This window comes from Bufo bufo, chromosome 3, assembly GCF_905171765.1.
Source record: "Bufo bufo chromosome 3, aBufBuf1.1, whole genome shotgun sequence".
NCBI lineage: Eukaryota > Metazoa > Chordata > Amphibia > Anura > Bufonidae > Bufo > Bufo bufo.
Window position 1 is genome coordinate 291,821,405 of NC_053391.1, and position 15,606 is coordinate 291,837,010.

At 42.9% G+C, this 15,606-nt stretch overlaps 1 protein-coding gene across 1 annotated transcript in view; it reads left to right on the forward strand.

The window, feature by feature from the left end:
* SYNRG (synergin gamma) overlaps positions 1-15,606 on the forward strand; it is a 303,838-nt gene that overhangs the window by 235,505 nt on the left and 52,727 nt on the right. The window contains 1 exon segment of the mRNA XM_040424188.1: positions 6,795-6,943. Coding sequence (XP_040280122.1) covers positions 6,795-6,943 — 149 coding nt within the window.

The window sequence follows — 15,606 nt, forward strand, 5'->3', positions numbered from 1 at the left end:
AGTAAATAGTCAGGGGGCACTCAACTATCTCGAACCAATGGATATTATTATATATATTTAGAAAATTTATTTAGTTACATCCACATTAAAACACAAATTGCTATCACAATTGATAAAAGGCGCCAATACATTAAATTACACAATCTAATCACCCTGAATAAAACTCTAGATTGACCACTAGATGTAACTCTGTTAAAATAAAACACTAATGAATAAAAAATGTAAATATATATGGAAATATATAAACATATATATGCGCAGTCATATGTTCCGAGAATTCTTAGAAAGGCAGTGGTTTGCAAATTGAGGATTGCTGTGGCTGTCCTCACATTTTAGTCATGACAGACCAGTATGTTCCAGTCCTCAATGTTACAAAATGAATGCTAATCCACAAGGGGTTATAGGAGTAGTCTGTGCAACGAAGGTTAGCAGTACTATGTAGTTGTAGAATGTCAATGAATGACCCTTAAGGCTATCGATAAGCACCCGGATTTCGGTATGGTTTTCGGTCACTTATAATTCGGACTAACGTGTCCGATCAAGGCATCAAACAGGTAAATGTATAAATGAATTCAATACGTATATTCAATACGTTATAAAAATATTCGGTAGGTATATTTTCTACGTTACCCTTCTACACGTCACTTGCGATAGTTTGATCCTCCTAGACCGGATTCTATCGCAAGTGACGTGTAGAAGGGTAACGTAGTGAATATACGTACCGAATATTTTTATAACTTATCGAATATACGTATTGAATTCATTTATACATTTACCTGTTTGATGCCTTGATCGGACACGTTAGTCCGAATTATAAGTGACCGAAAACCATATCGAAATCCGGGTGCTTACACTACACCCCCCCCCCCCCCCCTTATTAACCCCTTATTAGCCCCTGATCACCCCATATAGACTCCCTGATCACCCCCCTGTCATTGATTACCCCCCTGTCATTGATCACCCCCCTGTAAAGCTCCATTCAGACGTCCGCATGATTTTTACGGATCCACTGATAGATGGATCGGATCCGCAAAACGCATACGGACGTCTGAATGGAGCCTTACAGGGGCGTGATCAATGACTGTGGTGATCACCCCCCTGTCATTGATCACCCCCCTGTAAAGCTCCATTCAGACGTCCGCATGATTTTTACGGATCCACTGATAGATGGATCGGATCCGCAAAACGCATACTGACGTCTGAATGGAGCCTTACAGGGGCGTGATCAATGACTGTGGTGATCACCCCATATAGACTCCCTGATCACCCCCCTGTCATTGATCACCCCCCTGTAAAGCTCCATTCAGACGTCCGCATGATTTTTACGGATCCACTGATAGATGGATCGGATCCGCAAAACGCATACGGACGTCTGAATGGAGCCTTACAGGGGCGTGATCAATGACTGTGGTGATCACCCCATATAGACTCCCTGATCACCCCCCTGTCATTGATTACCCCCCTGTCATTGATCACCCCCCCTGTAAAGCTCCATTCAGACGTCCGCATGATTTTTACGGATCCACTGATAGATGGATCGGATCCGCAAAACGCATACGGACGTCTGAATGGAGCCTTAAAGGGGCGTGATCAATGACTGTGGTGATCACCCCATATAGACTCCCTGATCACCCCCCTGTCATTGATTACCCCCCTGTCATTGATCACCCCCCTGTAAAGCTCCATTCAGACGTCCGCATGATTTTTACGGATCCACTGATAGATGGATCGGATCCGCAAAACACATACAGGCGTCTGAATGGAGCCTTACAGGGGGGGTGATCACCCCATATAGACTCCCTGATCACTCCCCTGTCATTGATCACCCCCCTGTAAGGATGCATTCAGATGTCCGTATGATTTTTACGGATCCACGGATACATGGATCGGATCCGCAAAACACATATGGACATCTGAATGGAGCCTTACAGGGGGGTGATCAATGACAGGGGGGTGATCACCCCATATAGACTCCCTGATCACCCCCCTGTCATTGATCACCCCCCTGTAAGGCTCCATTCAGAAAAAAATTTGGCCCAAGTTAGCGGAAATTTTTTTTTTTTTTTTCTTACAAAGTCTCATATTCCACTAACTTGTGTCAAAAAATAAAATCTCACATGAACTCACCATACCCCTCACGGAATCCAAATGCGTAAAAATTTTTAGACATTTATATTCCAGACTTCTTCTCACGCTTTAGGGCCCCTAGAATGCCAGGGCAGTATAAATACCCCACATGTGACCCCATTTCGGAAAGAAGACACCCCCAGGTATTCCGTGAGGGGCATATTGAGTCCATGAAAGATTGAAATTTTTGTCCCAAGTTAGCGGTAAGGGAGACTTTGTGAGAAAAAATAAAATAAAATCAATTTCCGCTAACTTGTGCCAAAAAAAAAAATTTCGATGAACTCGCCATGCCCGTCATTGAATACCTTGGGGTGTCTTCTTTCCAAAATGGGGTCACATGTGGGGTATTTATACTGCCCTGGCATTCTAGGGGCCCTAAAGCATGAGAAGAAGTCTGGGATCCAAATGTCTAAAAATGCCCTCATAAAAGGAATGTGGGCCCCTTTGCGCATCTAGGCTGCAAAAAAGTGTCACACATGTGGTATCGCCGTACTCAGGAGAAGTTGGAGAATGTGTTTTGGGGTGTCATTTTACATATACCCATGCTGGGTGAGATAAATATCTTGGTCAAATGCCAACTTTGTATAAAAAATGGGAAAAGTTGTCTTTTGCCGAGATATTTCTCTCACCCAGCATGAGTATATGTAAAAAGACACCCCAAAACACATTGACCAACTTCTCCTGAATACGGCGATACCACATGTGTGCCACTTTTTTGCAGCCTAGGTGGGCAAAGGGGCCCACATTCCAAAGAGCACCTTTAGGATTTCACAGGTCATTTACCTACTTACCACACATTAGGGGCCCTGGAAAATGCCAGGGCAGTATAACTGCCCCACAAGTGACCCCATTTTGGAAAGAAGACACCCCAAGGTATTCCGTGAGGGGCATGGCGAGTTCGTAGAATTTTATATTTTTTGTCACAAGTTAGCGGAAAATGATGATTTATTTTTTTTTCCTTACAAAGTCTCATATTCCACTAACTTGTGACAAAAAATAAAAACTTCCATGAACTCACTATGCCCATCACAAAATACCTTGGGGTGTCTTCTTTCCAAAATGGGGTCACTTGTGGGGTAGTTATACTGCCCTGGCATTTTAGGGGCCGAATGCTTGAGAAGTGGTTTGAAATCAAAATCTGTAAAAAAAAAATGGCCGGTGAAATCCGAAAGGTGCTCTTTGGAATGTGGGCCCCTTTGCCCACCTAGGCTGCAAAAAAGTGTCACACATGTGGTATCTCCGTACTCAGGAGAAGTTGGGCAATGTGTTTTGGGGTGTCATTTTACATATACTCATGCTGGGTGAGAGAAATATCTTGGCAAAAGACAACTTTTCCCATTTTTTTATACAAAGTTGGCATTTGACCAAGATATTTATCTCACCCAGCATAGAGTATATGTAAAATGACACCCCAAAACACATTGCCCAACTTCTCCTGAGTACGGAGATACCACATGTGTGACACTTTTTTGCAGCCTAGGTGGGCAAAGGGGCCCACATTCCAAAGAGCACCTTTCGGATTTCACAGGTCATTTACCTACTTACCACACATTAGGGCCCCTGGAAAATGCCAGGGCAGTATAACTACCCCACAAGTGACCCCATTTTGGAAAGAAGACACCCCAAGGTATTCTGTGAGGGGCATGGCGAGTTCCTAGAATATTATATTTTTTGTCACAAGTTAGCGGAAAATGATGATATTTTATTTTATTTTTTTTCCCTTACAAAGTCTCATATTCCACTAACTTGTGACAAAAAATAAAAACTTCCATGAACTCACTATGCCCATCACGAAATACCTTGGGGTGTCTTCTTTCCAAAATGTGGTCACTTGTGGGGTAGTTATACTGCCCTGGCATTCTAGGGGCCCAAATGTGTGGTAAGAAGTTTGAAATCAAAATGTGTAAAAAATGACCGGTGAAATCCGAAAGGTGCTCTTTGGAATATGGGCCCCTTTGCCCACCTAGGCTGCAAAAAAGTGTCACACATGTGGTATCTCCGTACTCAGGAGAAGTTGGGGAATGTGTTTTGGGGTGTCATTTTACATATACCCATGCTGGGTGAGAGAAATATCTTGGCAAAAGACAACTTTTCCCATTTTTTTTATACAAAGTTGGCATTTGACCAAGATATTTATCTCACCCAGCATGGTTATATGTAAAATGACACCCCAAAACACATTCCCCAACTTCTCCTGAGTACGGCGATACCACATGTGTGGCACTTTTTTGCAGCCTAGGTGGGCAAAGGGGCCCACATTCCAAAGAGCACCTTTCGGATTTCACAGGTCATTTTTTACACATTTTGATTTCAAACTACTTACCACACATTTGGGCCCCTAGATTGCCAGGGCAGTATAACTACCCTACAAGTGACCCCATTTTGGAAAGAAGACACCCCAAGGTATTCGCTGATGGGCATAGTGAGTTCATAGAAGTTTTTATTTTTTGTCACAAGTTAGTGGAATATGAGACTTTGTAAGAAAAGAAAAAAAAAATCATCATTTTCCACTATCTTGTGACAAAAAATAAAAAGTTCTATGAACTCACTATGCCCATCAGCGAATACCTTAGGGTGTCTACTTTCCGAAATGGGGTCATTTGTGGGGTGTTTGTACTGTCTGGCCATTGTAGGACCTCAGGAAACATGACAGGTGCTCAGAAAGTCAGAGCTGCTTCAAAAAGCGGAAATTCACATTTTTGTACCATAGTTTGTAAACGCTATAACTTTTATCCAAACCATTTTTTTTTTTTTACCCAAACATTTTTTTTTTATCAATGATATGTAGAACAATAAATTTAGAGAAAAATTTATATATGGATGTCGTTTTTTTTGCTAAATTTTACAACTGAAAGTGAAAATGTCATTTTTTTGCCAAAAAAACGTTAAATTTCGATTAATAACAAAAAAAGTAAAAATGTCAGCAGCAATGAAATACCACCAAATGAAAGCTCTATTAGTGAGAAGAAAAGGAGGTAAAATTCATTTGGGTGGTAAGTTGCATGACCGAGCAATAAACGGTGAAAGTAGGATAGGTCAGAAGTGTAAAAAGTGGCCTGGTCTTTAAGGGTGTTTAAGCTATAGGGGCTGAGGTGGTTAAAGGAAACCTCCCTCATGGGGGTCTTACTGCTGGGACCACCACCAATCCTGTTAAATGTAAAACTTCTAAATAAAAACATGTTTAATATAAAAATGTGATACTAGCAATAGGTCATTTTCTGACCGTACATTCCCTTTGGAGGCACATTTTGTGCATTATGCATGCTACTGTGGAGGCTTTGTATTGCCATTATGATGTAGCACAGGTAGGGCTGGGTGATTATCCCCTTAATGACCAGGCCTGAATTTTCAGGCCTGCTCATTAAGGGGATAATCACCCAGCCTTACAGTACAAACACAAAATCAATGGCCAAATATTTTTTACAACCTCCCACCCAGAAAGATTTACCCCAAAATAGTGCCATTGGAAAAACTCAACTCAGCTCAACTTAAAAAAAAAAACAAGCCCTCATATGCTACTACTACCATAAATAAAAACTTTTGCTGTTTGAATGCACCAACACAAAAAAAATTCCTGTAAATAAATAGGCTTGGTACTTTAAGATGAGGGATAAATAATTGATCAGTGGGGGTCCAACCACTGGGCGCCTCACCCATCCAGAGAACGAGGGGTCCTGCAGGTCAAGCGTGTGCTCTTCTGCTCCACATGGGACATCTGAAGAGCAGAAAAAAAAGTTCATTGTAAATGCGTGTCACAGTGGACTGTCATGCCCTATCACCTTGTAAGTGCCTGATTAATGTGCTTTTTGTGAAAACTACCTTGTCTCTTGCTTGGTCTAATCTTTCCCAAGATATGAATGCAGGTTAAGTGATTGTTCCTTTTCTTTATGCTGTATGTGATACATGTGATCTGTATATGTCTTTATCAATGCTTAGTAAACCGTTTATTGACTTAGCAACCGTAAAACATTCTTGTTAAAAGTTAATGAATCAGTTGTCAACAGGGTGTTGGTAGTGTGTCCTTGCACATGGCACTTTCCAATCAGTGCTCACAATATCAGATTGGTAACACCCAGCTGCAAATTAATTCATAAACCTCTAGCAGGAGTAATAGAGGAATGGCACAACATAGCTATATGAAAAGATGCTCCAGAGCGGTTATTGTTTACTAAAACAGACATGTCTTTATAGGTGACAGGTACTCTTTAAAATCATTATTACGTTAGATAGCTTAAAGGGAACCTGTCACCGGGATTTTGTGTATAGAGCTGAGGAAATGGGTTGCTAGATGCCAGCTAGCACATCCGCAATACCCAGTCCCCATAGCTCTGTGTGCTTTTATTGTGTAAAAAAAACCGATTTGATACATATGCAAATTACCCTGAGATGTGTCTTGTACGTGAGATGAGTCAGGGACAGGACTCATCTCAGGTTAATTTGCATATGTATCAAATCAGTTTTTTTTTTTACACAATAAAAGCACACAGAGCTATGGGGACTGGGTATTGTGGATGTGCTAGTGGCCATCTAGCAACCTATGTCCTCAGCTCTATACCCAAAATCCTGGTGACAGGTTCCCTTTAACTGCTTCTTTATGCACCATGTCCTTGTAAAAATCTGTCAGCCCAACGAGTGCTTTACCCATATTGTTGCTTTGCTTTATCCAGGTGTGATTGAGGTGTACAGGGTAACCAAGCGAGTCGAATTGGGTATAAAATCTACTGCAGTGTGCAGTGAAAAACTGCAGTTCTTGTTAAAAGATATTGACAAGCTCTGGAACAACCTGATTGGATTCATGTCTCTAGCCTCCCTCATGGTAAGTTTTTGTGTAGGTTTGTATGCCATTTCAGCATGTAAATAGTTTCATAACCCACACATTAAAGGGGTTTTCCTGTATTTAGCTACTGATAACCCATCCTCAGGATAGGTCATCAGTATCTGATTGTTGGGATTCCGACCCCGTGGTACCCTGACGATCAGCTGTTTGAGAAGTCACCGGCACTCCTGTGCTTAACCAAGCACAGCGCAGTAAATTGTATATTGGCTGTGTTTGGTATCGCGCTCAGCCCCATTGAAGTGAAGGCTGAACATCTGCGATACCAAGCAAGCCGCTATACAATGTACACCACTGTGCTAGATAAGCACAGAGAAGACGACGGCGCTCACAGGAACTTCAATGCCTTCTCAAACAGCTGATTGTCAGGGGTCCCGGGTGTCAGACCCCCACCAATCAGATACTGATGACCTATCCTGAGGATAGGTCATCAGTAGTAAAATCCTTTTAATATCTAAAGATTGCCTTGCTTGTATGGAGATATAGAGGGAAATTTATCAAACTGGTGTAAATTAGAACTGGCTTAGTTGCCCATAGCAAGAAATCAGATTCCACCTTTCATTTTCCAAAGGAGCTCTGAATAATGAAAGATGGAATCTGATTGGTTGCTATGGGCAACTTAGCCAGTTTTAACAGTTTTGATTAATCTCCCCCATAGTGTGAACATTTTGTGATCTGCTGTTGTCACATGACATAGTAACATAACTTCTAAGGCTAAAAAAAGACATACTTCCAGCCTGTTATCCTGCAAGTTGATCCAGAGGAAGGCAAAAAACCTTCATGATGTAGAAGCTAATTTTCCTCAATTTAGGGGGAAAATTTCCTTTCCAACTCCAATTAGGCAGTCAGAATAACTGCCTGAATCAATGACCTCTCCAGAAATCTAATAACTATAACCTGTAATATTATTACACTCCAGAAATACACCCAGGTCTCTCTTCGCTATCACCACCTCCATAGTTTCGTAGTCTCATTGCTCTTACAGTAAAGAATCCTTTTCTGTGTTGATGTAGAAAACTTCTTTCCTCTAGGAGAGGAGGGCAAAGGAACCAGGGACTCCCAGCCAGTCTTCAAAGCTGGTACTTAAAGGGTAACTGTCATATATTTCTGTAATGTAATTGGATTGGTCTCAATAAGTACACCTTAGTTCCCTAGTTAATACTTTTGTATAGGTATTGAATTACCTAGTAATTGCAGCATGTTTTTTGCTCCCCCAGGAATTTCAGTGGTGCAGCTAAAACAGCGTAGCTAGGTGTCCTCCGTCTCCTATCTTCTATATACAGAAGACGAAGGACGTAGTAGTCGGCAGTCCCGAACGCTGCGTTTGCGCTCCCGTCGGACTGGGATAGTGCCGATATTCGCGATAAAAATTCGCAATCAACTACTCAGGAGCAGGAGGGCGTGTTTAAGTCTGGAGAAAGCCGATTGGTTGGGGTGGGGCTGCGCGTTCCCGAGATGAGCCGAATGAATTCTGGGTAGTTAGGGAGGGAGGTCTTAGCCTCAGGGTAAGGGCATCGGCGGCCATCTTGAGAAGATAATTAGAAAGAAGTCTTGTAATGAGCAGTTGCTATGGACAGAATCTTATTAAACAAGTGGTAAGTGAACACAATAATTTGTGATTATAGATTATCACCACAGCAACAACATATATGAAAATTGAAATTTTTGTGAAAATATGACCGTTATCCTTTAAGCCGTGTAATATCTGCGATCTGATGAGTGCAGGCACATTCAGCTTAGAGTGACTGATGACAGTTACATGCAATACAGGTCTATGGGAATTTTACACTATGCACTCACACAAGAGCCGTACATCTTTTCATCTTAGTATCCCAGGTGGTTAAGCCAGTGGCATATCTGCTGTGTTTTTTTAATAAAATAATCTGTGTAAAATCCATCTGCAAAATAACCCCATTGTACTTTAGCTAATCTGTGGCAATAGTGAACTTAAAATCCACATGCATTCGTTATTACATAGTAAGTATATGTCCAATTGCAACAAAGGCATGCAAATTAAGAGAAGAGGAGTGCGAAGCCAGGATTCTGTATATATACACGTACATACACGTTTGATTGTAAGAATTTACCTACGCCCTTATCAAACCTCCAACTCTTACTGCTGTGACCACCTCCTGAGGCAGAGTCACAGCTCTTATGGTGAAGAAGCCTAGTCACACTCTTACTGCTGTGACCACCTCCTGAGGCAGACTAATCCACAGTCACAGCTCTTATGGTGAAGAAGCCTAGTCACACTCTTACTGCTGTGACCACCTCCTGAGGCAGACTAATCCACAGAGTCACAGCTCTTATGGTGAAGAAGCCTAGTTACACTCTTACTGCTGTGACCACCTCCTGAGGCAGACTAATCCACAGAGTCACAGCTCTTATGGTGAAGAAGCCTAGTCACACTCTTACTGCTGTGACCACCTCCTGAGGCAGACTAATCCACAGTCACAGCTCTTATGGTGAAGAAGCCTAGTTACACTCTTACTGCTGTGACCACCTCCTGAGGCTGACTAATCCACAGTCACAGCTCTTATGGTGAAGAAGCCTAGTCACACTCTTACTGCTGTGACCACCTCCTGAGGCTGACTAATCCACAGTCACAGCTCTTATGGTGAAGAAGCCTAGTCACACTCTTACTGCTGTGACCACCTCCTGAGGCTGACTAATCCACAGTCACAGCTCTTATGGTGAAGAAGCCTAGTCACACTCTTATTGCTGTGACCACCTCCTGAGGCAGACTAATCCACAGAGTCGCAGCTCTTATGGTGAAGAAGCCTAGTCACACTCTTACTGCTGTGACCACCTCCTGAGGCAGACTAATCCACAGAGTCACAGCTCTTATGGTGAAGAAGCCTAGTCACACTCTTACTGCTGTGACCACCTCCTGAGGCAGACTAATCCACAGTCACAGCTCTTATGGTGAAGAAGCCTAGTCACACTCTTACTGCTGTGACCACCTCCTGAGGCAGACTAATCCACAGAGTCACAGCTCTTATGGTGAAGAAGCCTAGTCACACTCTTACTGCTGTGACCACCTCCTGAGGCAGACTAATCCACAGTCACAGCTCTTATGGTGAAGAAGCCTAGTCACACTCTTACTGCTGTGACCACCTCCTGAGGCTGACTAATCCACAGTCACAGCTCTTATGGTGAAGAAGCCTAGTCACACTCTTACTGCTGTGACCACCTCCTGAGGCTGACTAATCCACAGTCACAGCTCTTATGGTGAAGAAGCCTAGTCACACTCTTACTGCTGTGACCACCTCCTGAGGCTGACTAATCCACAGAGTCACAGCTCTTATGGTGAAGAAGCCTAGTCACACTCTTACTGCTGTGACTACCTCCTGAGGCTGACTAATCCACAGAGTCACAGCTCTTATGGTGAAGAAGCCTAGTCACTTCCAGAGACTAAACATTTTCTTCCAGAATGAGTATCCCCTTGTCTTTTGAGGAAATTTTACATGGAAGGGCTTTTCACCATATTTTTTTATGGTTTATTGTAATTATTTTTGTATATTTATATAGGTTAGTCATGTCCCCATAATAGGTTTAATTATTTTAATATTTCCTCATACCATAGATCCTCCATGCCCCTTATCAGTTTAGGCTACTTTCACACTCGCGTTTTGGCTTTCTGTTTGGGAGATCTGTTCAGGGCTCTCACAAATTGTCCAAAACGGATCAGTTTTGCCCTAATGCATTCTGAATAGAAAAGGATCCGCTCAGAATGCATCAGTTTTGCCCTTATGCATTCTGAATGGAAAAGGATCCGCTCAGAATACATCAGTTTGCCTCCGTTCAGTCTCCATTCTGCTCTGGAGGCGGACATCAAAACGCTGCCTGCAACATTTTGGTGTCCGCCTGACGATGCGGAGTCAAATGGATCCGTCCTGGCACACAATCTAAGTCGATGGGGATGGTCTATTTTCTCTGACACAATCTGGTACAATAGAAAACGGATCAGTCTCCCATTGACTTTCAATGGAGTTCATGACGGATCCGTCTTGGCTATGTTACAGATAATACAAACGGATCCATTCATTCCGGATGCATGCAATGGTATTATTGTAATGGATCCGTTTTTGCAGATCCATGACGGATCCACCCAAAACGCGAGTCTGAAAGTAGCCTTAGTTGCTCTTCTACTTTTTCCAACTCCAAGGCATCCTTTCTTTTGACTGGTGCCAAGAACTGAACTGCATATTCCAGATGAGATCACACCAAAGATTTGTAAAGTGGTAATATTGCGTCCCTGTCTTCTGAGTCCATACCTCTTTTACTACAATGCACCCAAATCCTTCTCTGCAGCCATACTTTTCTTTTTGTGAGCGTGTAAATAGGATATAAACTATTGCATTCACATGCACTGGCAGTGGATTGTTAGGAATCTGCACCTAATTCCTTTAAGGCTGCATTCACACGTCCGTGGTGTGTTGCGGACCCGCAAATTGCGGGTCCGCAACACACCAGCCCGGCACCCCCATAGAAATGCCTATTCTTGTCCGCAAGCTGCGGACAAGGATAAGACATGCTCTATCTTTTTGCGTAGCTGCGGACCCAAAGATCGGGGCCGCGCACCGCAAATGTGGATGCGGACAGCACCTGTGTGCTGTCCGCATCCATTCCGTCCCCATAGAAAATGAATGGGTCCGCACCCGTTCCGCAAGACCCATTTTGCAGAATTGTGAATGGAGCCTTAGCATGTGAACATGTCCTGTTTGGAATATCCTCAGTCCACAAGAAAGGGGTTGTCCAAGACTGAATAAAAGTTTGTAGTATGGTTGGAAAGTGGTTAAAAGAAAAAAAAGAAAAAAAATTTGCCATATCCCTGCTTCAGTTCATTGATTGGCTCACAGTGGTCACATGCTTATATATCACATAAGAAGATCCCCAGCAACTGCAATAGAATTCTTTTCAATTTTGGGGATCTACCTATGTGACAATATTGTTAATTGCCTACCAGCGAACATCACAAACATTTAGATCGAGTGCTGACCATTACTATTGTAGCTTCCTTATATATGACACATCACCATTTCCAGTCCGACTTTGAAAAGGTGAGCTTTAGTTTTCTTGTAACCCCTCTACAGCCGCCCTGTAAATTTTATTCAGTCCCAGACAACCCCTTTGAGCAACAACAAAAAATGAGGACAACAGTATTGTATATAGAAGTATGTTTATTATGTTGGCTTGAAAGGCCTGTCACATACTGTTATCCTGTCACATACTGTTCTCCTGTCACATACTGTTCTCCTGTCACATACTGTTCTCCTGTCACATACTGTTCTCCTGTCACATACTGTTCTCCTGTCACATACTGTTCTCCTGTCACATACTGTTCTCCTGTCACATACTGTTCTCCTGTCACGTACTGTTCTCCTGTCACGTACTGTTCTCCTGTCACGTACTGTTCTCCTGTCACGTACTGTTATCCTGTCACGTACTGTTATCCTGTCACGTACTGTTATCCTGTCACGTACTGTTATCCTGTCACGTACTGTTATCCTGTCACGTACTGTTATCCTGTCACGTACTGTTATCCTGTCACGTACTGTTCTCCTGTCACATACTGTTCTCCTGTCACATACTGTTCTCAGATTGTTTCAGCTTATAATTCAGTTTTATTATTCTTCTCCGCCCCCCTTTTTCTATACTCTACTCCTGCTTTAATAAGCGATCCCACCCGCCAGGCCCCTGCGGCAGACCACCGAAGACCCCTTTTTTGCCATTGACTTTGACAGGGAAAATTTTCAAATCGTTGCTACTCGCACAATTTTGAAGCTACACTCCCCAAACCCCGGACCACATATTGTTGGTGTCAACCGAAATAAAAGGGTAAATTTTGAGGGGACACCCAAAGTGGGCTGAGCTAGCAATGGCCAATGAAAATTTAGCTATTTTCTATACGCTACTCCTCCCACAGTTTTAGGAGTACAATTACCAAACTTTGCACACTTGTTCGACACATACCCGAATAGGTTGCTTGTGCTTTGTTAACCGATCCCTCCCTCCGGGCCCATGGAGCGGCCCCCCGAAGACCCCACTTTTTGCCCTAGACTTTCATTGGAAAATTGTAAACTTTTGCCACTCATACAGCTTTGAAGTTTAACTTGCCAAACTTGGGTCACTTAGTCATGGGGTCAACCTGAAAATTTTGAGGGACTCTAAAAAGTGGGCGGAGCCACAAACAACAATCATATTTTCCCTATTGACTTCAATGAGAAAATGTAAAAAGCTGTCATTTTCACAGTATTTAAGCCAGAGTACCCAAACTTGGCACCGTGGGTCACTGGGTGATTGGGGTTAAAATTAATAAAACGTGGGCAGAGTCTACAACAGCCAATCAAATTTCAGCCATTTGTTTAAATGGGAAAATTTTAAACTGCCGCTGCTCTTAGACTGTTAATGGCAGGGTCCTCAAACTTGGCACAGATGGTCACCGGAGGACTGGGATTAAAATTCTGAAAAGTGGGTGGGGCCAAAAATAATCAGATTTCTTTGATTTAAATGGGAAAAATGTAAAATGCTGCCATTCTCACATTATTGATGTCAAGGACCTCAAATATCACAAATGTGGTCATTGGGTGTTTCTACTTCAAGGTTAGAAAAAGTGGGCGGAGCCACCAACAACCAATCAAATTTCATTCATTGATTTTCAGTAGAAAAAAAATAAAACTGCTGCCATTTTTACACGTTAAATGCCATAATTCCCAAACCTTAACGTGTTAGTCAATATGGATCACAATTAGGAAAAAAAATGGGCGGGAAAACAACAGCCAATCAGATTTCACCCATTGACCTTCATGAAAAACAGATAAACTGCTGCTATTATCACAGTTTAAACGCCAAGTGTCCCAAACTTAGAACAATTGCTCACTGGGTGACTGCGGTAAAAATTTAGAAAAAGTGGGTGGGGCCTAAAACAGCCAATCAGATTTCACCTATTGACTTTAATGTAAAACTTTTAAATACTGCCATTCTCACAGTTTTGAAGCCAGAGGCCAATCGCATTTCAGCCATTCGTTTTATATGGGAAAATTTAAATTGCCGCCACTCTTAGACTGTTAATGGCAGGGTCCTTAAATTTGGCACAGTTCAAATTTTAATAAACCAGGTTAAACAGACTTTGCTTATATCTCTCTCTTCTTCAGAAACGACACCATCTAGTTAATTCAATTCTCTTTGTATTGTGGAATGTTTCTATTCTATGAGAGCAGAGGAACTTTTCCTCTGCAAATTTGAGGACACACCACAGCATCTGTGTAATATGCAAATTTTACTATGGACATGCAACATAATCTGTGGTAAAAAAAAAACATTTACAGCTTCTGTATATACCTTTTTATATTAGTAACATATACCATTTGCCATATATTTTAAAAACTATAATGCAAACATTGCTGAATTTAATGGGGTTGTCCAGGATTAGAAAAAAAACATACCCATATTTTTTGCCCTATAAGACGCACCGGCCCATAAGACGCACCTAGGTTTTTGAGGAAGAAAATAAATATTTTGAACCAAAAGGTGTGCTTTTGGTGGGCTTTGAACTAATGGTAGCCTGTGAATTATTATGGGGGATCTGTGGATTACACTGTTATGGGGGATCTGTGAATAACACTGTTATGGGGGATCTGTGGATGACACTGTTATGGGGGATCTGTGGATGACACTGTTATGGGGGATCTGTGGATGACACTGTTATGGGGGCTCTGTGGATGACACTGTTATGGGGGATCTGTGGATGACACTGTTATGGGGGATCTGTGGATGACACTGTTATGGGGATCTGTGGATGACACTGTTATGGGGGGATCTGTGGATGACACTGTTATGGGGGGATCTGTGGATGACACTGTTATGGGGGGTCTGTGGATGGCACTGTTATGGGTGTCTGTGGATGGCACTGTTATGGGCGTCTGTGGATGGCACTGTTATGGGGGCATCTGTGGATGGCATGACACTGCTATGGGGGGATCTGTGGATGACAGATAAATAGCATCTTATGCTATGTGTCATCCACAGATCCCCCCCCCCCCCCATAACAGTGTCCCTGTGTATTGTGAATGACCCCCAATACAGGGGGTGGGGCTGGCATCTACACTAGTTTTGTAATGGCAGCGGGGCCCAGTGCAGTCATTGTATTCTATTGCACCGGGCCCCGCTCACTGTACTAATCGTATCTAACTGCAGGCAATGTTTAACTATAGAATATCTTCAATCCAGCAGCCTGTACTTACGTCCGTAGCAGTCAGGAGACTGGGCGGGCACTGGCAGCGTAACTCACTAGTCACGTGCCCGTGCCACCTGCTTCATTCATAAAGTGGGCGGAGCAGGCGCGTGACGTATTGAGTTGCGCTGCCAGTGCCCACCCACCCAGCCTCCTGCCTGCTACGGACGTAAGTACAGGGTGCTGGATTGAAGATATTCTATAGTTAAACATTGCCTGCAGTTAGATACTATTAGTACAGTGAGCGGGGCCCTGTGCAATAGAATACAATGACTGCACCGGGCCCCGCTGCCATTAGAAAACTAGATGCCGGCCCCCAGCCCCTCCTCGCTGATACCCCTCTGACCGCGCTGTGCAGCATGCGGTCGGCGGTGTATCAGTGTAAACAGCAGCATTCGCCCCATAAGAC